The 27,803-nt window shown below is 32.8% G+C and overlaps 4 protein-coding genes across 9 annotated transcripts; 1 reads left to right on the top strand and 3 right to left on the bottom strand.

Moving 5' to 3' along the window:
- Window positions 1-644: 644 nt before the first annotated feature.
- Window positions 645-9,731, bottom strand: LOC112711451 (uncharacterized). Of its 6 annotated transcripts, none has more exons than XM_025764112.3 (13): window positions 9,289-9,731; window positions 9,035-9,137; window positions 7,949-8,023; window positions 7,151-7,277; window positions 6,061-6,119; window positions 5,876-5,960; window positions 4,325-4,394; window positions 3,508-3,918; window positions 3,133-3,336; window positions 2,949-3,041; window positions 2,736-2,843; window positions 1,438-1,830; window positions 645-1,253 (listed from the first exon to the last, which is right to left on the bottom strand). In XM_025764112.3, exons 8-12 carry the CDS (start codon window positions 3,790-3,792, stop codon window positions 1,657-1,659), a joined length of 864 nt encoding a protein of 287 aa, XP_025619897.1. In that variant the 5' UTR covers window positions 3,793-3,918; window positions 4,325-4,394; window positions 5,876-5,960; window positions 6,061-6,119; window positions 7,151-7,277; window positions 7,949-8,023; window positions 9,035-9,137; window positions 9,289-9,731; the 3' UTR covers window positions 645-1,253; window positions 1,438-1,656. The 6 variants fall into 6 exon arrangements, with proteins under 6 accessions (XP_025619897.1, XP_025619900.1, XP_025619901.1 ...); XM_025764115.3 differs by having other exon boundaries at window positions 645-907; XM_025764116.3 differs by having other exon boundaries at window positions 645-904.
- Window positions 9,732-16,305: 6,574 nt separating this feature from the next.
- LOC112711450 (uncharacterized) lies at window positions 16,306-18,004 on the bottom strand. Its single transcript, XM_025764111.3, has one exon. It carries the CDS (start codon window positions 17,792-17,794, stop codon window positions 16,598-16,600), a length of 1,197 nt encoding a protein of 398 aa, XP_025619896.1. The 5' UTR covers window positions 17,795-18,004; the 3' UTR covers window positions 16,306-16,597.
- A 1,057-nt stretch (window positions 18,005-19,061) lies between these two features.
- On the top strand, window positions 19,062-22,321 carry LOC112711449 (uncharacterized). Its single transcript, XM_025764110.3, has 10 exons — window positions 19,062-19,235; window positions 19,404-19,536; window positions 19,952-20,012; window positions 20,139-20,271; window positions 20,364-20,487; window positions 20,624-20,680; window positions 20,774-20,870; window positions 21,056-21,263; window positions 21,650-21,710; window positions 21,833-22,321. The coding sequence occupies exons 1-10, from the start codon at window positions 19,135-19,137 to the stop codon at window positions 21,893-21,895; spliced, it is 1,038 nt and encodes a 345-aa protein (XP_025619895.1). The 5' UTR covers window positions 19,062-19,134; the 3' UTR covers window positions 21,896-22,321.
- Window positions 22,322-22,842: 521 nt separating this feature from the next.
- Window positions 22,843-26,160, bottom strand: LOC112711448 (uncharacterized). The gene is made up of 4 exons (XM_025764109.3): window positions 25,652-26,160; window positions 25,167-25,319; window positions 24,281-24,937; window positions 22,843-24,165 (listed from the first exon to the last, which is right to left on the bottom strand). Exons 1-4 carry the CDS (start codon window positions 26,039-26,041, stop codon window positions 23,263-23,265), a joined length of 2,103 nt encoding a protein of 700 aa, XP_025619894.1. The 5' UTR covers window positions 26,042-26,160; the 3' UTR covers window positions 22,843-23,262.
- Window positions 26,161-27,803: the final 1,643 nt, after the last annotated feature.

Genomic DNA, 27,803 nt, shown 5'->3' with positions numbered 1-27,803 from the left:
GTTGCTTTTGATCAATGGCAACACTTTTGGACCTAAGGCAACGTTTTTTGTCGGCGTTGCATATGCAGCCGTTGCCTTAGATCAAGGCAACACTTTTTTGTTTCAAAAGCAACGCTTTTGAGAGCAACACTTGGTAAGTGTTGCCTTTGGTTGAAAAACAACAACACTTCAAAGGTGTGTTTGAGACAACACTTTTGCAGTGTTGTCTCTTCTCTCATATTTTGGTCACTACTAAAAAGTGTTGCCTATTTGCAATAAAATACAACTCTTTTATGTGTTGCTTATAAGTTGGAATTTGCAATCCTTTGAAGTGTTGTCTATTTGCAATAAAATGCAACTCTTTTATGTGTTGCTTATAAGTTAGAATTTGCAATCCTTTGAAATGTTGCCTATTAGTTTTGAATATGCAACCCTTTAAAATATTGCCTTTTCTTTTGGATATGCAACCTATACAAGTGTTGTCTAATATTCAAAATATGCAACTAATAAAAGGGTTGCCTTTTTGATAAAAATAAAAATTATTTTTGTAATAAAAATATAAAAAAATAAAATTTACAATAAAATTTTTTGTTCATACATGTGTAATTATTTTAATTAATAAATAAATTTGTACACAATAAAAAATAATTATAAAAGAGACAAAATAACTAAAAATAAAATTCTAATTAAAATAGATATTAAAAAGTTCAATTAGTATTTCTAATACATGTTCATCAATAATTCTCAACAAAATAATAAAATTCTTGTCTAACAATAATTGTCATAACAAAATAGTAATTAATATTTATCAAAATAATGTCAATCTATTTGCATATTTTATATCTATGCTTGACTTTGTTGGAACAATCTGATAGTGTGTGGTATGATGAACTCAAAATCCTCTTGCCTCCACTGAGTCCAATAACTGCTGCATTTAAATGAATTGGGGTTTAGTTAAAGTTGCATTTAAAAAAAATTGAAACATAAAAGGTGCAATAATGGAAAATGATGCATGGTATGTGTTTGATGAAGTACCTGAGTAAACTGAGAAAGAGAAATGCAATGAAAAGATAAAAATGACTGAAACATAAATTTGAAGGGGGGAAAATGAAAAGATAAAGAAATGAAACAACTCCCTTGACAATTTCTGTCATTCCTGCGAATGAAACAGCAGTTACTAGAGTCTGTTGCAGTGACAACATGCATCACTCTCCAACATAGCCACATTATTTCAGCAATGAGGAAAAAATTTTCTTCCTCACAATAGCACAACGCTACAAAAATAAGTAATTAAAAAGGAAAAAAAAAGATGATTGATTAAAAATAGCAAGAGTGTATTGCAGAAGCCACCATGAAGTAAGATGGCAGAAGACAGAGAAAGCAAAGGCCAAAAATGTTGATAGTCCATTCCCAATAAATGATAAATCACAAAAATTACTGCAAATTTTTTTGTTATACCTGGTCATCACTTTGGATCACGAGTTGATGAGGAAGGACGATCGTTGCCATTCGAACATTGCTTACTATTTATATCATGTGTTGATTCCTTGGCTCGTAATAAAGATAGTGCTTCATCAATATTTGTGCCAAGAGAACTCTGTTGCAAGAGAAGCTTCACAAGATCCTCCAAACTTTGGACTCTATCTTTTGTCTCATGAAGTTCAGTTTTCATTGAACTTATAGTCTCTGCATGTTGTTGCTTAATTTTAGCAATCTCCCGTTCTTTCTGCAGAGATGTTTTTGTGATTGTCCTCCCATAACATCGAACTCTTCCTGGTTGTTCTTTGCCAAATACTGCAGTAAATGCTTTCTCGGAAGTGTCTCCAGCTTCTTGGTGCTCTTAAGTTTATCCTATTAAAAAAAACATAACAATTTTAGCTTGTTCCACTCACTGATTCTCATGCTTCTTTCTAAAACAGCCTAAAAGTAAAGGTGTTATGTCATGGCTATTTCCTCGGTTCAAGAAGAAGCATAGCAAGAATGTGATTATGAGTTCCCCAAACAGAATTGAATCTGAGAAAGTTTCTCAAGTTCTTAAGGACATGTGAATAGTTTCAATTGAGACACTCAAAAGGGAGTTAATGAAAGCAAATAAGAGTAGGGATGCAGCATTAATGAAAGTTTCTGAGATGAGAACTTCATTGGAGAACTTTTAATACTTTTAATAATGATATAATGAACATATTAAAAGTTAAAACTTAGATTTTATGTCCTTTTCACAAAAATTGTATTCACTTAATAATATGTATTTTAGAAACACACATTTTATTCAAGTTGATGGCTGAGAGCTCTGTTTACCAGTCATGTCCATATCAGCTACCCATTAAATATAAATAGATGACAGAAATTAAAGGATGATTTGATTAATTTCAAACCTAAAAAAGCAAGCTGTCTTAAATTAATGCCTACACATTTGTATCTTTGACTTCTCGCCTGCTATATCTAAATAAATTAAAGCACAAGCAATTCACATGTATATTTTAATTATGGACCCCACAAAACATGATCATGTATGTTTTAAATCTACTTAATTAGTTATTTATAAATTATATTAGCTTTCAAGAAGAATCCTCCTCCAAGGGAAATTGACTTTGAAGGCTCTAAAATCAAGATATATACATATTACATACTATAACAATACTTTTTAAGTTTTATACAGGACAATCTGACTTAAAATAATACTGTAAATTAAGGCAATTTTGTTTTAGATCAATTTGTAAATTAAGGCAGTTCTACTTCAACTTATTATGACTTACAATAACAGCTTGTGTTCCTGAATCAAGCTCTTTTCCTTTTCGTCCAGTTCGAGTTGCAACAAACACATCAACCTGTGATGGATCTTCTTTGTTCTCATTCATTTCACGCTACAAGGAAAATGAGTATTAAAAATGGCCAAAAATAATATTTATCTAGTTTTAAGATGGTCATTATACAACAAGAAAAAACTTATAAAAAATCAAAATTATTACCATTTCATTACGCACTCTTGCAAAACTTATAGGTCCCATTCGATGTTGATGTTGTTGCTTTTTACGATTTTCAGAATTTAAACGAGATAGAGCCTATACCCAAAAAAATTAAAGGGAGTTATATGTAATAAACCAAAAGCATAAAAAAAGACAAAGAAACAGAATTATTTATTCTACAACTCACCTTAACAGAAGGAATACTCCAATATGCAATTAACTTTTGAAATTGAACTTCTGGAATATCTAAAGGGCGATTTTTCAACATATCTTCAATGTTGTTATATCTCTCAAAATGCTTTCCCTTGATTCTTGTTTTGTAACCTTTCCAAGCTTCTCGAACACCAGTCATCACCCACCCTTTCCCCTCTTTTGGAAGAATGAACTTTGACTACGAAAAAGTACAAAACAAAAATTGTAAATGACAATTCAAGAACACTAAAAACAAAGACAAAACTGCAGTGTAAAACAGCAGCTATATATTTTCACAAAACTACAGCTAAGCCATACAAAATTGAAAATTTTCAGATCATAAAAAATAGATGAGAAATAAAACACTTACATTAATATATTTCCATATGCGCTTTTTGACTTTGAGGGGCACAGCTTTCCAACTAGTGTACATCAATGTTATGAAATCGCTATTCCTTCCCATTGTTCCAATAAAGTAAGTTAAATCCTTCACTCTTCTTGGAGTTGGTCCCACTGCTTGTCCTTCATAAAAAGTCACCTCTTCTCTTTCTTCCCAACTTCTTGCATGGATTTTAGCACACCTTGTTTTTCCTCGTGTCCTTCTAGTCTTTGGAGTATCTATCAAAGGAAGTTGCAACATTTTGCACAAGGACATAGAATTTCCTCTCCTTGAGGATTTCCAACGGAGTAAGCATAGTCCAAGAATCTATTGACGCCATCTCTAAACTCTTGGCTATGTCTTGGTAAACTCATCCAGTTCTTGGATGAGTCCTGGGAAAACCTAATTGTTCATAGTGATATTACTATTAAACTAAAAATGATTATGGTCTTAAACACCAGCTAAAAACAATTTTCTTTTATCAAAATGGAATCTGAAACTTGCTATATATACACGGTTGCTCAATATAAAATATATAAAAAGAAATATTAAAAAAATGCTTTTATATTTTAAAAGAAATATTAATAATTCTTTTATTATTCTAAAAAGTTAACCAAATACAAACTAATCATAATTATTTTATTATTCTAAAAGAAATATTAATAATTACTTTTGAAAAGATATATTTTAAAATAAAAATGCTTTTATATTTTAATTTTTTAATTAAACAATCAGTATTTTATTACATAAAAAAGTGCAAAAGAATAACATAAACATATAAAAGCAAATAAGTATAAGATAGACTTACGAGGTCATGCCGCAATAATTTGCACTTAGTGTTCAGCTGCGTATACTCAAGTATGAGTGAAGGAATCAATCTGATTAAGAAAGAGAGACCAGAGGAGATGAGAAAGAGTATGAGTAAAAATGAATTGTGACTTGCATAGAATCAATCTGATTATGCACTTAGTGCAGCTTTTATATACACAAGAGAGTGCAGGTTTTATATAAACAAAAGCACTATTAATATTAGCAGTTAATCATAAAGAAAAAGAACAGGATACTGCGTTTATATATGACATAACCATGCATCTTTTAATTTCCAGCTAATATATATATTATGCCAAATTTTAGCAATCTAAACAATCAGTTTTCATACTTTAGACACATCCTAAATTTAAGTTCTATTCTTGCTTTTAACAGGGGTTATTTTTAGATTTTGTAAATATATTATGTAGTAGTTTTAGATTTTGTAATAAATTAAATTTCTAATTAAAAGAGAAGGGGTACTGAAATTTGATTTCAATAATGCATGGAATCTTAAATTTTATGCGTTACTTAAATCATACATATTTTCCCTTTTCGGGAAAGTTTATCACACATGCCTCTAATATCTCATGTAATGTAGCTGGCTTGTAGTAACTCACTCTACTGCATCAAGTAATAGTTATCGTGGCCAAATTCAAGAAAACTCCACCAACATACGAATAGTACTAATTCAGTTTATATTTTGCGATTTGCTAAGCATTATATTATATATATATATATATATATATATATATATATATATATTAAATGAGATATATATTGGGAAGTTATGATCCATCAAATAATTGTGTTGAATGAAATTCCCTCTACAGGCCGACAAAGCAGCTAAGTGAGGACATTTGTCTATAGGGTTAGTGTGGGGACTAAGTAAGGGCATTACGTGTGCGCACACATAGTAACCATACAAAATAATCTACATTAAATTATCTCATCAAAACAGATATATCAGATCATCAACTAAATAAACATCACAGGCTTTTAGCAAATCTGCATTGCTGTTGCTGTTATGGAGTAATAAATAGAGACCTGTCATAAAAAATTCGAATTCTATTCTAAAGAAAAATATTATTTCACAACAAAATCAAAATAATGATATGAATGGAGTTGGAGTTCAATTAGATGGGGGTCTCATGCGATGATGATGGTGATGGGTGATGAAAGTGATGATGAGGAGGCAGATTAGCAGTTTCCAGGAAAGTAATAAATTAAATTTCTAATTAAATTACTATTAAAAGGAAACAAAGCATGTGATGATGCAAGTATTGGTCTTAGCAGTTCCAAGAATGGATACAACTAACTATCCGGCCTGATTTTGACTCAACAAAATCATGGTCACCGGAAAGGAATTAAGATACAAAACCAGAGAATGAATAATTAAGATACTAATTAAGATAAGTTACTATTATTGGTTGTGTTATGCAATTCAATCTGAGGCTGCCTAGGGAATAAAGGAATCCCAAATCTGAAGCATGACCATAGTATGAACAGAAATAAATAACAAACTAACTTTCCCAGTAAAATATGAACCAACCTCAGGATGCATTCGGTATTGGGTCTTCAACATTTTAACTGGATAGCCAGCTTGCATCAATCTTTCAAATAAGCTTGTGCCATATCTTAAAGCATGAAACAGAAAATAGCACAAAAGTAGGGTATTAAGTAGAAGAATAGTTTATTTAGTTAGAAGATATGCTTATCATCAAAAGAATTGTTTACCCATGATTCTTAGCAACATCTGAAATTACAGCTGCTGAAAGCTGTGCAGGATCACCAACCTTAAAACACAAATGCCAAAAATTAAAGTAGCAGTGGTGATAACGCTATACCAAATATGACCCCAACAGTGCTTAGTCAAGAATATTTAAACAAGTTCAATAACTGATGCACAACAACACATCCATTTTGCCAGACCCTATATAAAATATCAGTAAATTCATATTACTAGAAATCTCATTTCTAAATATCATGCCAAGTCCTTTGGGTTAGGAGTTACAACAAATAAAGAACTTGCTTTCTTTAAAGATGCTGTCTCAATGTATCTATCTTGCTTGAAACTTGTATTACATATATAAAAACTAGGACTGTCGTTTCTAGGATCCTTTGATAATTTCACTATAAAAAAAAACATAACAAGACACTGCATATGACATAAGCATAATGATTTGTCCATATTTATGGCATCAAATTACAACTTGGTAGCAAGCACAGTCAACATGCAAAAGAAAAATTCAAATTATTCCCAAAGAGCAGGATAAAGCACAGCTGCATCTAAAATTACAGAGGGCATGGTAAGAAAAAAAAGTTGAATCCTAAAAGCAAATGGCAAATCAGGTTCATGTTGCAATGTTGCATGAATTTAAGCCAGATACAAAAGTTACATAAAAGATGGAAGTGATTCCATTCCGTTGTATAAAAAGAGGCCATTTGATCTACGGAGCAGTATGAGAAGAAGCAAGCTGGTAGCTCTCTGCTCTTCACTCGAAGCTCCAAATATACAAACAAAACTATGCTCAAACTCCACACCCACATGCACACACTTGACCCAAAAACAATAATTAGTTTCGCATATAATACTTTCCCTGTTTCCCAATTGCTAATCTCAAAATATCAGCACTACTTACCCTGTTTCCCAATTTCTACAAAGTACATAGAATGAAAATAAGCTAAAATTCAAAATCATAATAAAAGAACCAAAATAGAATGGTACTGCACAAAGCTATGTATGTAAAAATAAGTTTAAGTTTAACTAGAAGATTTAAAATACACATGCAGTTCCATTAAACCCACACAGTGACAGTAGAGTTACCTCAACACTAATACACACAGCAACAAGTTTCATATATTGAGTAGGCAACCCGTGTTAAGCAACCCGTGTTCAATGCTTAGCTTCTTTCAATTATTGAGTAGGCAATATTTTGGTCCCAGCCATCACTCTGCACATGAAAACACTTACCTTATTAGCTTGTTCTTTTCCATGTGTTGTATATATACTTGTATGTGATGCAATTATCAAATAAATAATATCAGATGTCTCAATCAATCAATAATAACTACAAACAGCAAAACAACACTCAAGATTTGGAGTATTCCCAATTTCGTTGTTGGTGTTGTAAAGTGTTGGCTTTTGTGTATTAAAATAATAATTAGTAAAATGTGGCATTCGATGGGTGCACGCTCTCTCTTTAGTTTCATTGCATGCTGTGTCTCACCACTCATCAATAACACAACTTTTAATAGTAGTATAGGGGGAAAATATATCTTAAGATTATTATATTTATAATATTACAACCATATGATCCAAAAATCAGCCGTAAATCAAGTCACTTGTATAAGAAAGTAGTAGTCTTGTGTTCAAATCTATAATCAAACTTTACAAGTTATTATAATCAAATATGATTCATTTTTATAACAAATTTCATAAATAATATAACCAAAGTGCAAAAAATTGAAGTATCTGCATAGAATGTTTTATTTTCCTTAACGCTAACTACAAATTATAATCAGTCTCATATAGTTATTGATTAACACATTCATTTACTCAAAAACACACATGAAAACAGTAAAATACTATATCGATTATCATTTCCAGTAATAACCAATTCACCTTTTTGTCTTTTTCACACAAGTCAACAAAGCAAAGCCTTATGCTGATAGACACAAGCAGCTTCTACTCACTTTCCTGTTTTCACACACACACACTTTTTAGTGTTTGTTAATAATCTTGTATTAATAGAACACTGCTTGAATTGAAACAGCATTGCATCAATCCTATATTTAAATTTGTCGGAAAGATAACTTTGAAAGCTAATAATATTTTCACTTCTTCTTTTCCAATTTTATTCAGTTTTTAAAGAAGATGAAGTATACAAATATGAGTTTGGCCAAGAACTGAAGTGATCTCATTTTTCTGGGTCTGGAAACTTGAAATATCAGTGCTTAAAAGCTGTGGAAGCCTTAGCAATGCACAAATTTAGTCCATGTCAATCTGCATCTGGTGTTATATAAATTTGAGTTTGATGTAACCATTTATGAAATGATTTAGATTTATAAAATATTAAACTGTTTGTATGTTAATATTCTAAAAAAAGATATGGAACTAAAAAACCTTTTTATCTTCTTTTTTTTTATTGTGTTCCTTATGACAGATTTTATTTTCTAGAAGCAAAGGAGACTATTAGAATTTAGACGCATTGTCATTGGTGGTAGCTAGGAACTAGGATCTAACATTTGTTACATAATCAATTTACACTATCAAAAAATAACAAAATCCTAACTCAAAATAAGCTAACTAAGATCAACTCTGGCTAATAGCTAAGCATTTTACATTTTCTAGCAATACAAGTAAAATCACCAGTTAAAAGCTAAAGGACTCAAAGTGCAGATTTTCAGCCAAATTAAATGAGCAAACAGCTGCTACCTCCTGCCTCATTTCCTTGGGTCCAGAAACAAGAACTCCCACAATAATAAAAAACCAAAATAAAATGGTACTGCACAAAGCTATGTATGTAAAAACAAGTTTAAGTTCAACCAGAAGATTTAAAATACACATGCAATTCCATTAAACGCACACAGTGACAGTAGAGTTGCTTCAACACTAATGCACACATACAGCAACAAATTTCATATAACCAAAAATTAGGATTCAAAACACAAAAATAGAAAAGAAAAACAGAGATAAAATCATGAGTACCTGTAAAACAATGATCAGCGGTGATGAACCCTAGCAGAAGAACGCTGGCAAATTGGAAGAGATCATAGATGAACGGCAAGCAAAACCTAAAGACTTTATAGATCTGGTTACAAAATACACAAATATACACAAATATGAACGGCAAGCTCGAAACAGCAACATTATTACCAAAAACCCTATAATAGCAACATCAACATTATTAAAATTAGGATTCAAAATGAAAAAGAAAAAGGAATATGCAGAATCATAGGTACCCGGTGATGAACAAGCGAGCAGAAATGATGGAAGCTCGAACTGCTAGCAGAGACAATCGAAGATCAAACGCGAACAAATTGGATTGAATCTCGATTGTGAGCAGAGAAGATTGAATCTCGAACTACAAGCAGAGAGAATCAAAGCTCAAACACGTGTCAAGACCTCCATTGCCATCCTCGAAGAGAAGAAGACGAAGAAGAAGATGATTTAGTAGCACGTCAATGTCTGAAGAAGATGAAGATGAGGATGAATTAGCAAAGAAGGGCACACGTCAATGTCTCTTCTATTGCCATTATCGAAGAGAGGAAGATGAAGATGATTTTGTGCTTGTTAGGGTTGGGGTTTTGTCTCAGTCTTTCTTTCGGTAAAAGGAGAAGAAGATGATGAAGGCCCGTGGAGCAAAAGGGGTTTTGTTTTTCTTCTTTTTAGTTAAAGTGAAAAAAATATTTTGTTAAAATATCTCGAGAGAAGCTTATAATTTTAAAAAAAAATATTAATTTATTTTAGACAACATTTATAAGTTGATGTTTATTAAAAATTTTAAAGCAACTTTTATAAAATGTAATATATGAATATAATAAATGTTGTCTATTTAATTTATTAAAGCAACATTTTTGTTATGTTTTTTAATTAACTAAAAAATAACATTTATAACATGTTGATTTAAAAGAGTTGCAATAGTCTTATTTTTTTGCAACAAATATTAAGAGTTGCTTTTTATTATTTTAGACAACATTTTTTAAGTATTGTTTCGAATATATGTTGCCATAGATCAAAATTGTTGTAGTGTTATTAGTTAACCATGGCTAAATTATTTTATATTAAATTAGTTTTTAAAATGAGTAACTATACAAATTTTTAAAGTTTTAAAGATTGAAACATGATGTTTTTTTCAAGTCATTTTCAAAAGATGTATCCTAACCCTCTGTAATGGTTTTTGGTCTTTCGCTCCTCCTCCATTTTTTCATTCTCGTCGCGCCTCCCAAGTAGCACCATCTTGTTGATTGTAATCAAATTATAAACTAACTGAATAATTAAAAAAAGCGAATAAAGAGTTTCAAAAATGTAGAGGAGAGAGAAAACCAACATGTCCAAGCACCGCAAAGGTCAAGGTGACAGCAGCAATGGACGATGATGCGATGACAAGAGACGCACCATAGCAAGGAGACGCGACGACAAGAGACACATCAGAACAAGGAGACATGATGACACAAAATAGGGGGTCACAGACGCGACATATATTTAAGGTATTGAGTTTGAAGTAAAGTATATGCAGGTCTTTCCGTTAAGAGATTTATCCACCACAGATAAGTGTATAAGCCGAATCGAATTTAAACTAGTCGGGGCGAAATTCTAGATTCAAAATAAAAATTTATAAATAAACAAAATTAATTTTTCTTTTAAAAATAAGAGTGAGACATGAATTTATAACCTTTAAGTGAATATAAAAAATTATGTCATTTGAGTTATAACTCGTTGACTGATGCACGAAAACTTGTCTCTCAACAAATTTTCCTTCGGCAAGTATACCGAATTGTCGTCAAGTAAAAACTCACAATAGAGTGAGGTCAAATCCCACAGGGATTGATTGGTCAAGCAACTTTAATTGGAAGAATGTGCTAGTTGAGCTAAACAGAAATTGAGTTGAGAATTGCAGAAAATTAAATGGCGGGAAAGTAAAGTGCAGAAATTAAATTGCAGAATATTAAATGGGGATTTGGGGAGATGAACATGGAAATAAATGGCAGAAAGTAAAGAGAATGGGTAAGATCAGAGATAGAGAATTCATTAGGCTTAGGAGATGTTGCATTCTCCGGATCAAGTTCATTCTCATCTCTTGCTCAATCAATGCATTCATTGATCTTCTTGGCAATCTTAAGTGATTGGATCCCAATTCCTTGGCAATCCAATCTCTCTAAACTTGAACAATTGTCCAATTCCTTGATTTAATTGCTCATGGGAAGAGATGAAGTATGGTCACTGATTATACCACATGTATTTCCAAATCAAAGTGTTGGGAGGATTACGTGTCACTATATCCGTCCAAACCCCAATTTGGTCTAATATGAGAAAGCATTTCTAGCATGATCTCCTCATCCCTTTTTCAAGGCTCAGAGGAGATCCAATTATGGAGAGTTTCTCTTCCAAGACAACTAACCAATTGAATTAAGATTGAAAGTTTTCTAGTAAATCAAGAAAAAAGAAAGAGGAAGAAGAATGAAAACTATAATTGATCCATCAAATTACAACAGAGCTCCCTAACCCAATGAGAGGGGTTTAGTTGTTCATGGATCTGGAAATGAAAAATGGTAGGAAAGAGTACATGCTTCACAAACTAGAAAATACAAAAAGTAAATATATAGAGTGTAGTTCTCCAAAAGTGCCAAGCTTTTCTATAGTTCAAAATTACTCGTATATATACTACTCTTCTTGATCTTCTAGTGAGTTCTTCAAGTCTTGGATATGAGCTTTTGATATTGAGTTGAAGCAGTTACAATCTTCAGTGGGCTCAACTTTGATTCCAGAAAAGTGTGAGTTAGGCATGGGCGTTAGTTAGGACGTTAGTGGCGTTAACGTTAAATGAGGATGTGGGTTCGAGAACGTTAGTGACAATCACCTTTTCCACTAACGTTCCAACCCAAAATGATCAACGTTAACTTCAACGTTAGTGGCACTAACATGACCACTAACGTTGCCTCTTGGTCCTTTGCAAACGTTATTGGGAATCACCTTTTCCAATAATGTTGCCTTGTGCCCCCTTTCCCTACGTTAGAGTTCACGTTAGTATAACTAACGTGACTCCTAACGTGGGCATGCCTAAGCTTCGAGAGCGTTAGTGACACTTACCTTTGTTACTAACGCTCCAAACACCCCTCCTTCCCACGTTAGAGTTCACGTTAATTAGATTAACGTGGCCACTAACGTGGTAGTAATTGCCATCTCCAACGTTAGTGACAAAGGTGAGTGTCACTAACGTTGGCTTATCATGCTTAGCTCCACGTTATCTCTCACGTTAGTGGTCTTAATGTGACCACTAACGTGGGCACTCTTGGGTTGGTCCAACGTTAGTGACAAAGGTGAGTGTCACTAACGTTGGTGATTGGTTCTTCATCCCACGTTAGAGTTCACGTTAATTGGATTAACGTGACTCTTAACGTGGCTTCATTGTGCCTTTGTGGAATGTTAGTGGCAATCACTTTTACCACTAACGTTGGAGCTCCTCTTCCTCCTCTACGTTAGCTACCACGTTAATATAGTTAACGTGGCAACTAACGTGGGCTATGATGGCTTCGAAAGCGTTATTGGCGATCACTTTTTCCATTAACGCTACAAGCTTGTCCCCATTCCACGTTAGTGGTCACGTTAATTAGATTAACGTGGCTGCTAACGTGGTTCCTTCTTGCTTCCTTTGTCCTAAAATCAAGCAATTAGAGTGCATCAAAGCTCTGTTCCAAGTCATGAGATTATGCATCATCAATTATATCATTCAATTCTTGTCTAATCTTCATGAAATCCTGTAAAGTTCACAATAATTGCTTGAATCAAGGTGTAAGTGTATTTTCATCTAAAACTTTCTTATTTACTAAGAAAATGCATGAAACTACCATAAAACAGTAAAGAAAAGGTCAGTAAAACTGGCCAAGATGCCCTGGCATCATTGACAAAAAAAAAAAACATTAATTTTTGCAACCCCAAAATAAAAAAAAACATATCTAAATAATAATTAAAAAATGTTAGAGAGTTATTAGAATTTATTATTTTTTATTATCATTTTTAATTGTAAATCTAATTCTTTTAATTAGTTTAATAATTTCATAACATATTTTAGTTTATATTTTTAAATATTAATGACTAATTAATGACAAAAAAATAAATTCTAATAATACTCTAATATTTTTCGCATTAATTTCATTCATGAGTAGATATATTAGTAATGTTCCAATCATTCTTAACATAAATATTAATTTACTTGAAAATAACTATATATGATCGAATCCTAGATTTTTAATAAAATTCATATGATAAGAATATCTCGCCTAAAAAGTAAAAACTTACCGAAAATCACATGAAATATTTTACATGAACAAATAGTAATAAAAAATATAACAAAATTTAAAAATAATAAAGTGAGTATACGTATAGCATGATAATTCAAGCACAAATTAAACAATACTAAATATATGTCCTGAAAAACATAACATTATAAAGCAAGCGACAAAATCCAATGCAAACAAACCCCTAATAATAATAATTAAATCATCAAACTCAATATTAAAAGACTACTAATTATGAAAACAAAACGAAATCTAAAACCCTAAAAATAAATAACCTAGAACATCCAAAACCCTAAGAGCAAGAGTGGAAGCAGATGAACACTGAAATTAGTTCCAAATGCCACTGCATTATTTGTCGTATTTGAAGAAGGAGGAGGATTGCCAGCAGAACCATTAGAATTACTTGCTGACGGAGGCAGTGGCAGTGGCGGCGTGGGAGGTGGTGGTGCATGAGAAGGCAATGGCGATGGCGATGGAGATGGCGATGGAGACGGAGGTTTGTTGTTATGAGTTCTTTGGTGGACGGAGACGGCGAGCTTCTGGCCAAGACAACAGTAGTTGGCGATGGTGCAGACGAAGAAGAAGGAGGCATTCTGGTTGAGTTGGATGATTGCTGGGCTGCTGTTGAACACTTTGAGAGGCTCCATTGATGTGCAGTGCTCGTACTCGTACTCTGATACCTCCATTAAGTTGTAGAATTTTGGGTCGAAGTTGAATACTGCGTACCCAATAAACATTCATAAATCATGAGTTAAGTTATTTGCACCACCAAAATATCTTTTCGTTAACTTCCTACTCGTGTTTCTCTTTCAATTTTGGTCTATACCACTTTTAATTTTGTAATTAAATTTTTTTATTAAAATATTAAAAATAAAAAAATATTATATTAAATTTAATATTTTTTACATAAATAAAATAATATAAATTTAATTATAAAATTAAAAATAATATATAAATTCAATTAAAAAAATAAAAATTTAATTATAAATTTAATAAAATTATAAAAATTAATAGAATAATTAAATTTTTAATTAAATATATCAAATTATCTAATAATTCTTAATTATTATTTTTATATCAAGTTATATGTACTACTTTTATGAATATTTCAACCTTTTTTATACAATGGAAATTTATATGCAATTGTCTTTATACGAAGTTAATAATAAAAAATTATTAGATAATTTAACAGATTTAACTAAATTATTATTATCTAATAATTATTAATTATCAACTTCATATAGAGACAACTACATATAAATTTTTATCCTTCTATAATTGCTACTTTTGATATTAAAAGTAATCAATAAGAAGCGAATGTAAAGCTTTTCTTTTATATCATAAAAATAAATATATATTAAAAAAATTAGATAAAAAGTGGTATAAATATTATTGTTATTTCTAAAAGTATAGTGTGAAATAATACCTGTTTTGCTATGTACTTGATATGGTAATTCAAATATATGTTATAAAGGGTGACAAAAGTAGTTTACATGTTTTGGTTAATACTATAGGGATAGCCTAAACCTTTGTTCATCATTGAGATGATTGCGGTTTTGGGTTGAAAATGAAATCAGCTCAAAAACAATAATCTTTTAACCTATATACTTTTACATCCAAATTTTTTTTATGGTGCTTTAGATATATTTGATTTGATTCTGTATAAGCTATTATGGTGTTAGTTTTTTAAGGGGTATAATCAATTCACGTGTGTTCAAAAATAGCCAAAAATTAACTATTTATGATCAACTAACTTGTAAACTTCTTAATTTGGAAAACAAAAATTGTTTGTCATTTATCAAATATAAAATACAACTATTATTATTATTTTGGGAACCATATGATGTCAAATATATCATATATGCTAAAGAACAAAATATAACAATAAAATCCTGCAGCCTTTTAAGCATTCAAATGACACAAATGAACAATAAAAGCATATATATTCAACAATAATAGTTACTTTCTTTCATACCTTGTATTGTCTTCTTGATGAGGCAAAAAAGCAAAAAAGCAAAAAAGCAAAAAAAAAAGATTCAAGGATACAAATAAGAAAAGAATTACTGATATAATAATGGTCCTGTTAAGATTAGATAGAAATAACATATCAAAGCAAAAAAGAAAGCACTAAATATATATAGTCCTCCAAAATTGAAGAACATTAATTTGACATGGCAATTTAATTTTGTACCTAGAGAATCACCAACTCTAAAGAAATGGTTGTGAGACCAATTGGTGTAGTAGGTTGGATAAGGTGGAATAACCCAACCTGCTGAATCTCCAACTATGAATTGAGTATGAGCAGAAGAACAGTGACAATTCATTGCTAAAAGAAGCAGCAATGCTGAAAATGACAGAACAAAACCTTTTTGGTGCTTCAGCAGCATCATCTTCAACTTCTCAGATCAGAGAATGTGACACAATTTTGAGGAACAAAAGAAAGAGATAGGTAAGTTAGAAATGTATGCTTGCAAATTAAACCATATGGAACTCTAACCGTGTGTATGTTTTAATATTAGAAGGATTTAATTCTTTCATTTAATCTGCAACTGTTACTGCGTTATATGAATTAATGTCCTTACTAATTTCAACACAATTTGGGAATTCATTTCTGGTAATGTCATGAAACTGAAACTGAAAATTAATTATCAGAACATGATGAATTAGAGATGCAATGTTGCAAATTTTGGACTACGTAACAACTTTTAATGTTGGTAACTGATATTCAATGTGTAACTGTTCTGTTTCCTTGACTACTTTAATGTGTAACATATTGGTTATTAAGAAAATGTTGTATAACAGAAAAGTGAACAAACAAAGTAATTTTATACTATCAGATAATCAAATACTTATAAATGCCTGATTTTTGGATAAGTAATATTGAGTCCAACATTTTTAATATGTAAATTCAGGATACTAAAATTTTGTCTAATAATGAGTTATTACTCTTAAGAATATGTATACCTTTCAACTTGTAATGTAAAAGCCCTCTTTATTGATGGTATGTAGATATAGATATAGATACATTGTAAAGCACACTGAATCTGAAATTTGAACTATTTCAGATTTGTTCCAAGAACCAGAACAAATAGCCATTAAGGTGCCAAATCACCAGCATTGAAACAAATAATGAAAGAATGATCCCCAAAAAAAAAAAAAAAAAAAAAAACAAACAACTTCCCTCAAATTCAGTTACATACAGAAACTATTACTCAAAGATAGAGTACAAATTGTGAACTGATATTCTTACAAACTAAGAGGAGCAATAGGGGCATGTAATCAAGCCATTCTCATTACACTTAGAGCACTGAATCTTCTCTCCATGTTCTTCAATGATTTTGTGGCTTCCATTGCAAATGAAGCAAAGCACAAACCTTATTCCACCACATCCATCACATGGACCATTGGAACAATCTTTAGGGATTCCTTCAAAGATTTGCTTCAATTTCCCTTGTTCATGCAATGTCACAACTTCTTCTGCTCCACCAATGTGCCTTCCTTTAACAAAGAGCCTTGGTGGCACAATTTTGCCACCCAAAGTTTCCCAAAGCTCTGCTTTGAACTCCTTGTGCATTGATATGTCCCTCTCAAAGTACAGAACCTTGAAGCTCTCGAGAAGGAACCGGATCTTTTCGCAGTCCTCGAATGTCTTCCGGATTCCCCTTAGAGTTGTTGTGTAGAAGATCACACAGCTTTCGCCTCCGGGCGGACACTTCTCTTCAAAGCACAACAAAGGATCATCGCCGTCACCATTGCCATTGCTGTCGCAATTGCAATTGCCAATTTCTTCCACAATGTTGCATGATTTCTCTAAGAGCTCTGCTTCGGCTCTGGCTCTCCTCTGTTCCTCTGTCATCCTAACATATTCCCTCACGGCCTCCTCAAATGCTGCTAGTAGATTTGGGTCGAACAAGCTGCCAGAATTCAAGTCCGGCCTCCGGAATGACGCGACATCAATCTCAGACAATGGAGTTTGGTTTTTTCCATCAAAATCAGACCTTGGCTCAGATGATCTTAAATCCACCAAAATCTTACTCTGCTTTTTGCTCTGGTTTCGCTCTGTTTCTTCTCTGAACCCATTCTCAGAAATTCCCTTGTGTCCAAATTGGTGATTTGATTTCAACGAACATGGTCCAATGTTCTCTTTGTTGTCATTGTAATCATCCAAATCTATTTCTTCATCATCATCTTTTAGGTCTTTCATGAGCTCTGACACATCAATTACCTCTGGTTGTTCTTCCTGATGCCCCTTTTTCTGGACAACAACCACCTTCTTGGGAGCATTTTCTCGGGAAAGAAAAGGGGAACTTAGGTTGAAAGTTGGAATCTTTTGGAGAAAATCAACGTACCCATCTGATGCTTTCACCTGAAGAATTCGATCATGCCTCAGAGACTCAATTGGCTTGATTGATTTCAGCTTCTTCAGCAATTTTCCTTTCACCCCCCTCATTCTCTGCCACAGAATCAAAAAATAATAAAAAAGAAAAAATTGAATTTGATTTTGTTGTCTGAACAAATTAGGGTGAAGATTGTGAAAACAAAGCTTAACACTCCCTTCTTCTTTGTCTTTGGATTCTTCTTTGGGCGCAGTGATAGAGAATAGTAGGGACTCTGAGAGTCTCAGTTCCAACGGCTAGTTAATTTTCAACTTCGTTTTTTGTTTTCTATTTTTTTATAATAAATTTAAAGCGTTATTATTAGTGGGTAATGGGTATGCAAGAGCCACACTAGTCTACAACGAAAAGCATGGTACAAAGTTGTTCTCACCAATTAATGAGTGCCACGTGGTAATCTAATTACCTCGGGGATTTTTTTAGTGGTTATTTGTGGTCCCACAATTTTGGGTTATGACTAGTGACGATTAGAGGATTAACGTTCATTAATCATGGCTACGGCCTATGTGGGACAAAAATCCTTTTGCTTTTGTTTTTTTTTTTCTTCCACTATCATTTCTATCTTTATTCTTTACTGTCCGAGGTGAACGTTAATTCGCTCTTCATAGATAGTAAAAAGTAAAAACTCACCTGAACTTCATATAAAATTTGATAGTTAGAAATTATTATTATTAATAATTTAATTAAATATATTAAATTATTTAATAATTTTTAATTATAATTTTATATAAAATTAATTATATTTAAATTTAAATTTTTATAAATAATCTATTATTACTTATTAGAAATAACAAATAAATTAATAAATTTTAAATTTTTATTTATTATTTGTAAAAAGATCAATCTAATGAATAAATTATTAGTTTAAACAATAAATATTATATATAAAGTATAACAAATAAAAAACATTTTAAAAATTTAAATAAAAAATATTATGAATTGTTAATATCAATAATTTTTAATAAATTTTACTATAAAATAATTAAATTATTAAAAAATATCAGTATAAGATCAACTAATCTTCATTTAAAAAAACTAAAAAACTAATATATCATAATAATATTCGAACATTTTTGAAACAACAAAAATTTGTTAAAAATTAAACTATTCGATTTAAAATTTTTGGAGTGTCAATTTAAGTATAATTAAAAGAAATAAAATTTAAATTTCAATGTGTTTACAATATAAATAATTATATACAATTATACAATTAAATTCACGTATGTAAATAACATTTTAAATAAAAATTAATTATTTTTATTATATGACAATATGTGGTTGATTAATTTAAAAAAAGAAAATAAATTAAAAAAATATGAAATTTGATACCCAAGGGAGTGAAGAATCTGAATTTAAAGAAGCAAAAAAGACGAGTGACGAGTGTAGGAGCCTTCAAATGAGTTATCGCTTCCAACTGCAACTCCAATCGATTCTTCTTACAACCTTTCGCTCACCTTACTTTCCCTTCTCTTCTTTTTCCCTTCTCAACTCCACAAGGTTCCTTTTTTTTTTTTCGTCTCTTTCAACAGTTTTTCTAATTTCTTGTGCAATTCAATTCAATACGAATCAAATTAGTCAAATTCTTATTAATTGTCAAATATATAATTTGAAAATAGTTATTTTTCTGCTTATTTATTATCTTTGTTGTCATGTTTTTGCTTGAAGGGAATCATTCTGTTGTGGTAAAGATTTGGAAATGAAGGATGTGAAGTTAGCTTCGGAATTGTTGGTGAGGGATCCTCTTTTGCTGGACAACAAGATTGCTGCAATTCGTTCTGCTGGCCCCCACAAGCTTCAGGTGAAACTGAAACATTCATGTTCTTCTTTTTATTTATTTATTTATTTTTTAATGTTTTTTACTTGGTTGAACTTGAACCAAAGACTTGCATGTTGTATTGTATATTCCATAGGTACTCAGTGTCTTACAAAATTGGCACCTGTGGAAAAATGGGTAAATTACATTAATCTCACGTGAGATTTGGTTATTAGGGTTTGATTCATAGGAAATTCAGTAATGTTATACTTTACACAGTACAAGGGTACTTAAGTGTTACCTAAATCTCAGAAGTGGTCGTTGTATGCTTTTAGAAATAGAGGGGGTCGAGTTGAATTTCATCGAATCGTATCTCGGGAGAATGTAATTTATTTATTTTTTTATAGTTTTCTTGCACATGTTTCTGTTTTTATGATTGTATTCAGATTGTTGGTATCAGGTGATTGCTGATTTTGATGCCACATTAACGAAGTTTTGGATTAATGGAACTCGTGGGCAAAGTATGTTCCCTGAACAATTTATTTATTTATACTTTTTTATGTTAATTATGATGGAAAAAACTCAAAAAGAAAAGTATATTTTTTCAGTAGGATTTTCCGGTTTATATCTAATAGAATCACTTTTAGGTAGTCATGGCCTTTTGAAGCAAGGTAATCCGGAATACGATGAGAAAAGGCAGCAGTTATTTGAACATTACCATCCCTTAGAATTTTCACCAACTATTGGACTTGAAGAGAAAACGAAGCTCATGGAAGAGTGGTATGTCACGCAGTTTCTGAATGGTGGAGATATAAGCTCTAACCTGAAGAACATTAATGCCAGCTGCTGAAACTCTTATTCTGGTGCACCAGGTGGGGAAAAACACATGGTCTTCTCGTTGAGGGAGGACTTACATTCGAATCGATAAGACAATCAGTTGCTGATGCCAACATTGCTTTTAGGGAAGGTGTTGGTGAACTCTTTGAATATTTAGAGGTATATTTCTCATCCTTTTTTCAAAAGCGTCTAGTGTGAAGTGCTGAAGTTCTGAGTTTTTCAATATGTTGACGGAATTAGGCATGTGAAAAAATTTCTGATACCGGTTCCTGTTTTCGGTTATTATAACTTTCAGGAAAGAGACATTCCTGTGTTGATATTCTCCGCAGGACTTGCTGATATCATTGAAGAGGTCTTAAGCTTGTGTTCTGGACTATCTGTGTCTGTTATTGTTTGTGTTTCTGAATTGCAATGTGTTGCTATTTTTTTCTTCCTGATATAACAGGTTTTAAGGCAGAAACTTCATAGATCCTTCAAAAATGTGAAGATAGTATCCAATAGGATGGTATTTGATAATGATGGTCACCTTGTATCTTTTAAAGGTGATTCGTTATACATACTTGAAATTAATATGTTGGGTTCTTTCTTTATACAAATTGATATCACATTAAACCAATTTATTATCTTATATAATGAAATGCGTACGAAGCTTCTAAGGGATGATTTGGATGAACGTATTTGCTTCATAGAATCATTTCTTACTTTTTGTTGCAAATTCCAAATTCAGGGAAAGTGATTCACAGCTTAAATAAAAATGAGCATGCCCTTGACATGGCTGCGCCTCTCCATGAGCAATTGGGCGATACAGATGATCAAACTGCTGACAATGCTTCAGTCAAGAAGAGAACCAATGTTCTCCTTCTTGGCGATCACCTTGGAGACCTGGGAATGTCTGATGGCTTGAATTATGAGACACGGATATCCGTGGGATTCTTGTAAGTTAAAACTTTATTTTGCCGCAATTCATATATTCTGACTGCCAGGTTATGAATGATGCTTGAGCTCTCTATATTTAGTTATTGAGTATTTGGTGACAATTTGTAAAACCATATGAATAAGTATATCAAAGTTTTTTAGGGATACAATGAAATCGTTTACTTCATAGACGATGCCGTCTAGTGCGAAAAGAGTTTGTTCTTGTCGATGCTGTTTGTCTTTCTTTGCGCCCTGTTTGAAGAGAATGATTATTCCTCTTTTCTCTTTTGTAATCCATCTTCGAAAAACTTCCTTTTTAGTCTAGTCAATAGGTATGCATAGATTGAAAGGAAACTGGATATTACTGATATACGTGATAAGTAATGATATGAAATTACTGCTGCAGGAACCACAACATTGAGAACTCACTTAGCATCTATCAAGAAGCTTTTGATGTTGTTCTTGTGGTAAGTAAACTCTCTTTACATTCTTGGTTCCTTCCAATTTGTATGAGAGCAATCAATGCTTATTATTTATTGTTGACTTCTACAAATTATAATAATTGTAACTTGAAAATTATTTGCTGCAGAATGATGCACCTATGTGGGGAGTAATCAAGCTGGTTTCTCAGATGTGTTCAACTGAGAGCTGATTATAAATTTTTCAAGTAACTGTAAGCTTCCTTATAAATTATGAAATTAAGGCAATTCTTTTGGTGTCTAAAAAATAATTGCCTTAATTTCATAATTTATAAATAGGCTGCTAAAAATTAAGGCAATGCTTTTGCAATCATGGGAGATGAAGTATTTATTTTGGTTACTTCTCCTAATAAATTAAATGAGCTTTTCTAGAAATTAAATTGATTACCATTCATTTAACAACATGTATTGATCTCAAAGTTTCCAGTTATATACTTCACTTAATGATAAATACATTAAACAATGAAATATAGACAATCTGATGCAAAGCATCTCACATTATGTAATATGTAGAGTCTTTGAAAGGATTACATCCAAAGAGTGTAGAGCATAATGTATGCAGTCTAACTTAATGCAAGTTTCTGATTCACTATTTATAATTTTCAGGTCACATAAAGACAACTTAATTGTTGTTTCAACGCACTCTTTAAATGAAATATAATTACACTAAAATAAAGTGAGTAAAATTTCTCCCATTTTTACTCCAATAAAACATACCGTTATTGGCTTTGTTTATTTATGCATGAGCTAGCAACATATACTAGAGAATACTATGTTACGGGCAAGTTATATGTTACAACCTATGTTTTTAATAAGGTGAAGCACATTTTTAAGAGTCAAATATTATCCATGTCTTGTATCAAATTGATTCTTAAGGTATTTAAAAGGGAAATGTATGACGAAAGTTGTTATCGGAAACACCTTCCAAGCTTTTTAAAATTATTTTTCAATTTTTTTTCTTAAACATGGGAGTATTTATCATTTCATTTTCAAATAATTATTTCCTCAAATTAAATATTATGTTTTATTATAAAAAGATATAAATAAGACTTAAATAGCTGGACCCGAATTGCAAATGGAGGGAAATGTGATCTCTCAGTAACTGTTGAGACACTGTGTTGAATTCCAAATTGAAAAGCTTAGATTAACATATATAATAATCAACATTATTGATCAGAAGGCCAAGCCATGAAAATTCAAGTAAAATACCAAATCTACAGCTCAGCTTAAACAACTCAAGTGTATTTTAGTAAGTTGTGTAAAACAATCTCATGGAAAAAACAATATTAGTAACTAACTATGAAATCTCTATTGAATTGCACCAAGCAATTGTTGATGCACCATCTTTTTTTTCCTCTGCACTTGAATCAAGACCCTATTACTTCAAATCCAGTTAATCTAGTTCGAAGAACTATAACTGCCTCTCTGAGTATAATTGTTTTTTCCTTCTCCAAGACTCGAAGTCTCCCGGTGGAAAAATGACAAACTTGCCTACTACTCAACTAAGCCAGTGTTGGTTTGTTGATGCATGATCTGCATTTTACTGTTGCTTCAATTGAGTATAGTAGAATTCAATCTGTAACCTATGGTGAAGAGGCTTTGAAGGTTTCAAGCCTTTCTTGACCTCAAGCTGCACTCCCCTTACAGTTATGGCAGCCAAAAATCTTTTGATATATTCTTTGCATGATTCCATGCCTCTGCATATAATCTCATTCAACTCTTGATTTTCTTTGGCCATTAATTTCTCAATTGTTGAGGAAGCATCAAATTTCAATATGTATGCTTGTTTGCATCCCTCATATAATCTCTCCCCTAAAGTATCAATGATGTAATAAGCATCTTGCTCAACCTTTAGTACAAAGAAATGATCATTCCAACCTACAATGTAGACCAAAGGGTCATCATTTATGTTCAATTTTGATGCAGAAATGCTTATTTCTTCCCATATTCTATCAAAGGACATAGCACCTTGAAGGAATTCAAAGCCTCCACTCTTAGTTGTTCCCTCTTCTGGAATGAAGAATCCAACAAAGGATTTTTCTGGCAGCACGAAAATTGAACTGATTTTGGCCTGCAGAACAGTGTCAAGGTCCAAGTGTTTGTCAGGAAATTTTTTCATGTGTTCCTTTTTCTCACAGAGAATTCTCCATTCTAATGATCCATCTTTAATAAGGCCATCAAATTGACACTTAATGGGGATTTCGACTCGGTTTGCTTTTAGCCAATCAGCAATCACAGCAACCAGGACCGCGCATGCGCCTTCCCCACCAGAGTGTTTGCTCCTTTGATCAAATGAAGCAAAGAAGACTTGTGTATGGAGCTTTGTTCGTTTGTCTCGGCTGATGAATTCCTTGCACTCCCAACCTCCAACCATAAAATTGTTACCCTCGAATTCAGGAACAAATGATTGCCTTGGGGCGATAGTTTCTTCTATTTTATGCCACTACAGGAAACATACACACTAAAAGTTGATTTTCAAAGGTTGCTTGAAACACAAGTAATCATGGAATAAATGGTTTTTGAAACAGAATTTGTAAAACTATGCACATGACACATACCTTGACAGGATACCCATCAGAAGAGCTAAGTTGGCGGCGATCATAATCAATATCATCTCCGCCCACTTCTCCATTATCCCTTTTCAGAAGTAGCTCCCCTTTTTTCACCTTCAAATATTTAAATTTCAGTTTCTTTTTCCTCCAAGAAATGATTCTATTCCTCGAACCATGACACTCTATCTGATCAAGTGTATTGTAATTCTCAACATGTGCTACTCCAAAATCATCTTCACTACTGAAAAATGAACTTAGACAAGGTGATCCTCCTACAAAATTTACGGAGTCTAATGTCCCATAACCCAATGAAGAACATCTAACATATGAACCTTCTTTGTTCTTCTCATGCAAATCAATGGCAGAATCATTATCTAATGAATCTGTGTCGGATCTATATCTATGTTCGGAATCTTCGCTTCTGTTGGAACTCGTAACATCATTTCCTTCATCTTTTAAGTTTCCCTTCTTAGCTTTCACAGTAGATACATACTCAGCAAAGATTTTTACTCTTCTTAGACCTACTTTAAGTGTAGAAGGTTCGTTTCTACTCGTTGAGGGAGATTCTGGAGAAGATGGCAAAGAAGGAACATGCTCCATTGATCGATGCTCTGCATCCAAATACTCTTTAAGTGTCTCCAATTTCAGTAATCTGAGGGATACCTGTTAAACAGAAATCATGTTTGATGCAATGAGAAACACGAAACTAGTCAGACGACACATTATGAGTTTATGACCTAAAACTTTAAAGTAATAGGCCAATAAGGTTATATATCTATGAATTTAATTTTTATGCATTATCAGTATAAAAGATATATGAGATAGTTTACTTGAAATTTCAACAATTAAAGGGCATCACAAGGAGAAAAAGAAGGAACAAAAAGAAACTTACACAAAGTGAGAGATTAGTACTAGTGGTGCCAGGAACATTCAAAGGAATTAGAATTTCGGTCTTTTTATCCACAGCTGCAGGCATGTCTTTGGCTAAGTCTACTGATGCAACTCCAATTACAGAGGCCATTGTTTTGGGCCCTTTGTTATAAACCTAATTCAGTACAAAAAGAAAGAATCCATAAGAACAAGGAAATAACATTGAATCTAAAAGGATCCATAAGAACAAGGAAATAAAATTGAACCTAAGTTATTCATTCTCAAAATATAGTTCTTTCTGGCCACAAATAAGAAACATGGCTTATTGCAAATAATATTGATGTTTGGTAAAAAAAAAAAAAAAAGAAATTCATTTGTATCAAATAAATGTGAATGCATGACTATAAATGTCTTTAAAACAAGTATTAAATATATAATATTTCCCACACCCAAAAATCAAATAGAAGAAAGAATGGATATTATCATGGATTTGTTATTGAGACTCACATTGGAGACAGTGAACATAACTTCCCATGGATGAAACATGTCATGGTCCTTGTAGCCATTAAAGGTGCAAACATTTCTAAACTCCTGGTTCCATTGAACCACTCCTTCACCTTCACCTTCACCTTCACCACCAATTAGAGCAACAACACTGGTGAAGCTTCTCTTCATGGAGGCCCCAAGGGACCTCAAGGATACACTACCCTTCTTCTGGCCCTTCCATTTGATCTCAACCACCAATGATCCCAACTCCTCATGAGCCTTCTTCTTCAACCTCTTCACCAAGCTTGATGTTCCTTCAAGCCTTTGTACAATCACAATTGCCTCAAACTTCTTGGGCCATAGATGTTGTGGCCATGGAGGCCATCTCATATTCATCTTCACCACCCCCATTATCAATTAGCCTTTCAAGAAATGACTATTGAAAAGTGAAAACCAATGGCAAGTAAGTATAGTAGTTGAGTAAAGTTGACACAGGACTATTGTCAAACAGTTAATGGGAGTGATAACTTGCATTGTTTTTGAAAGTCAGTTGAAAACTTTATAAAGGAGTGAAAGTTTTTTTGAGGGTACAACCAATGATGGGGCTTTGGAATTTGATATGATATGAAATATTTTGTTTTTTTCTTTTCTTTTCTTTTCTTTTTTTTACTAATTAAAATTTTGGGTGGAAAAAGGAGAGCCACAGTGACAAGTACAAGATTCTGAAAATCCAAGGTGGAGGGTGGACTTTGTTGTTCATGTTACAGTTGGAAAATTGAAATGTGGTGTGCCGGCCAGGCTTCAAACAATGTAAATGTACACTTAAGTTCCAATGTTGTACTACTTTAACTTCTACTACCGTTTCAGGTTTTTTACATAATTATGTCACTCTTGCTGTGTAAGACCCCAAAAGCAAAAGGACAGCACCCTTTGCTGTTCCTTGCCAGTTATATAATACCAGTCTCACAAGTTACAACTCGTCATTTTTAGTATTCCAAATAGATCTAATAATACTACCCTTATCTGCGGTATCTAATCCAATCCAATTTATTGGGATAGGGTTGACAATTTGATCCACAACGAGTTAGATTGAGAAGTGAGCGGGTGTACAAATTTAAACCTCTTTATGTGATCTATTCGCATTTTTTATATATTATAATCGGTAGTTAAAAATTATTAACATGTATGATAAAGTTAATAGAGATCGAACCCACATCTTTTTTTAATAATTTTGACATAAATTTTATTATTTTTTGTTATTCTAAATTTTAATATAGACTTAATTTTATATTTTTTATTGAGGTGAATACCAAATCGATACTCGAAAGATTCTAGCGCTCTAATCTCTTCCTCCCAACGTAGACTCCCCCTCCATCTCTCTCCCCATCGCAGCCCTCTCCCTCCCCAATGCACACTCCCCCCTCCCTCTCCCTCTCCATCGCAGCCCTTTCCCTACCCAATGCATACTCCCTCCCCATCGCAACCCCTTTCCCTCTCCCTCCCTATCGCAGCCCCCTCCCCAACACACACTCCCCTTTCCTTCTGCTTCTCTAATTACAGCAGCAAAAGCAGGAATAACAGCAGAAACATCATCAGAATCCCAAACAGAACTAACAAAAGAACATGCACACTCAGAACCTAACCTTACTTGTTCCTCCTTCTCTCTTTTCCCTCCTTCCTTTTTTCTCTTCTCGGAGGACCATAATAATAACAATAACAATATCCATTCACACACACACACACATATATTTATACAAACACGTAACATACATATATAAATAGAAAGAGAAAAAGGCTGAGGAGTTGAGGGGACGCGACTATTCCAGGCCTTGTTGTGGTTTCGATGGTGGTGGCGATGGTCTTTGATGGTGCTCTTGCAGTTGAGGTTGTTGCTGCGATGGGAGAGAGGGGAAAGTGTGTGTTGGGGTTGTTGTTGTTGTTGCTTGCTGTTGCTGTTGATGTTGAGGTAATTGTTGCTGCGAGTTGTGGTGTTGAGGGAGGGGAAGGAGAGTGTGTGTTGGGGAGGGGGCTGTGATGGGGGAGGGAGAAGGAGGGGGAATGTGCGTTTCGGGGGGAGGCTGTGATGGGGAGGGAGACAAAAGGGGGGCTGCGATAAGGAGGAAGAGAGAGGGGTTGCGTTGGGTATGGGGAGGGAGATGGATGGGGAGTCTAC

This window comes from Arachis hypogaea, chromosome 9 (genome assembly GCF_003086295.3).
Source record: "Arachis hypogaea cultivar Tifrunner chromosome 9, arahy.Tifrunner.gnm2.J5K5, whole genome shotgun sequence".
Lineage (NCBI taxonomy): Eukaryota > Viridiplantae > Streptophyta > Magnoliopsida > Fabales > Fabaceae > Arachis > Arachis hypogaea.
Note: the sequence above shows the minus strand (reverse complement) of the source record. Positions and strands in the feature narration are given on the sequence as shown.

What these genes read in the sequence shown, in the direction of transcription:
- LOC112711451 (XM_025764112.3), bottom strand. Translation starts at nt 3,792, where the DNA reads ATGTCCTTGTGCAAAATGTTGCAACTTCCTTTGATAGATACTCCAAAG. An exon ending in CAAGAGTGCGTAATGAAATG is followed by an intron (nt 2,844 to 2,948) that starts GTAATAATTTTG and finishes TTTTCCTTGTAG; the next exon opens with CGTGAAATGAATGAGAACAA. An exon ending in CAGGAACACAAGCTGTTATT is followed by an intron (nt 1,831 to 2,735) that starts GTAAGTCATAAT and finishes TTTTTTTAATAG; the next exon opens with GATAAACTTAAGAGCACCAA.
- LOC112711450 (XM_025764111.3), bottom strand. Translation starts at nt 17,794, where the DNA reads ATGAGGGGGGTGAAAGGAAAATTGCTGAAGAAGCTGAAATCAATCAAG.
- LOC112711449 (XM_025764110.3), top strand. Translation starts at nt 19,135, where the DNA reads ATGAGTTATCGCTTCCAACTGCAACTCCAATCGATTCTTCTTACAACC. An exon ending in AACTCTTTGAATATTTAGAG is followed by an intron (nt 20,488 to 20,623) that starts GTATATTTCTCA and finishes TATAACTTTCAG; the next exon opens with GAAAGAGACATTCCTGTGTT. An exon ending in TTGCTGATATCATTGAAGAG is followed by an intron (nt 20,681 to 20,773) that starts GTCTTAAGCTTG and finishes CTGATATAACAG; the next exon opens with GTTTTAAGGCAGAAACTTCA.
- LOC112711448 (XM_025764109.3), bottom strand. Translation starts at nt 26,041, where the DNA reads ATGGGGGTGGTGAAGATGAATATGAGATGGCCTCCATGGCCACAACAT. An exon ending in GTACTAATCTCTCACTTTGT is followed by an intron (nt 24,938 to 25,166) that starts GTAAGTTTCTTT and finishes TCTGTTTAACAG; the next exon opens with GTATCCCTCAGATTACTGAA. An exon ending in CTGATGGGTATCCTGTCAAG is followed by an intron (nt 24,166 to 24,280) that starts GTATGTGTCATG and finishes TGTTTCCTGTAG; the next exon opens with TGGCATAAAATAGAAGAAAC.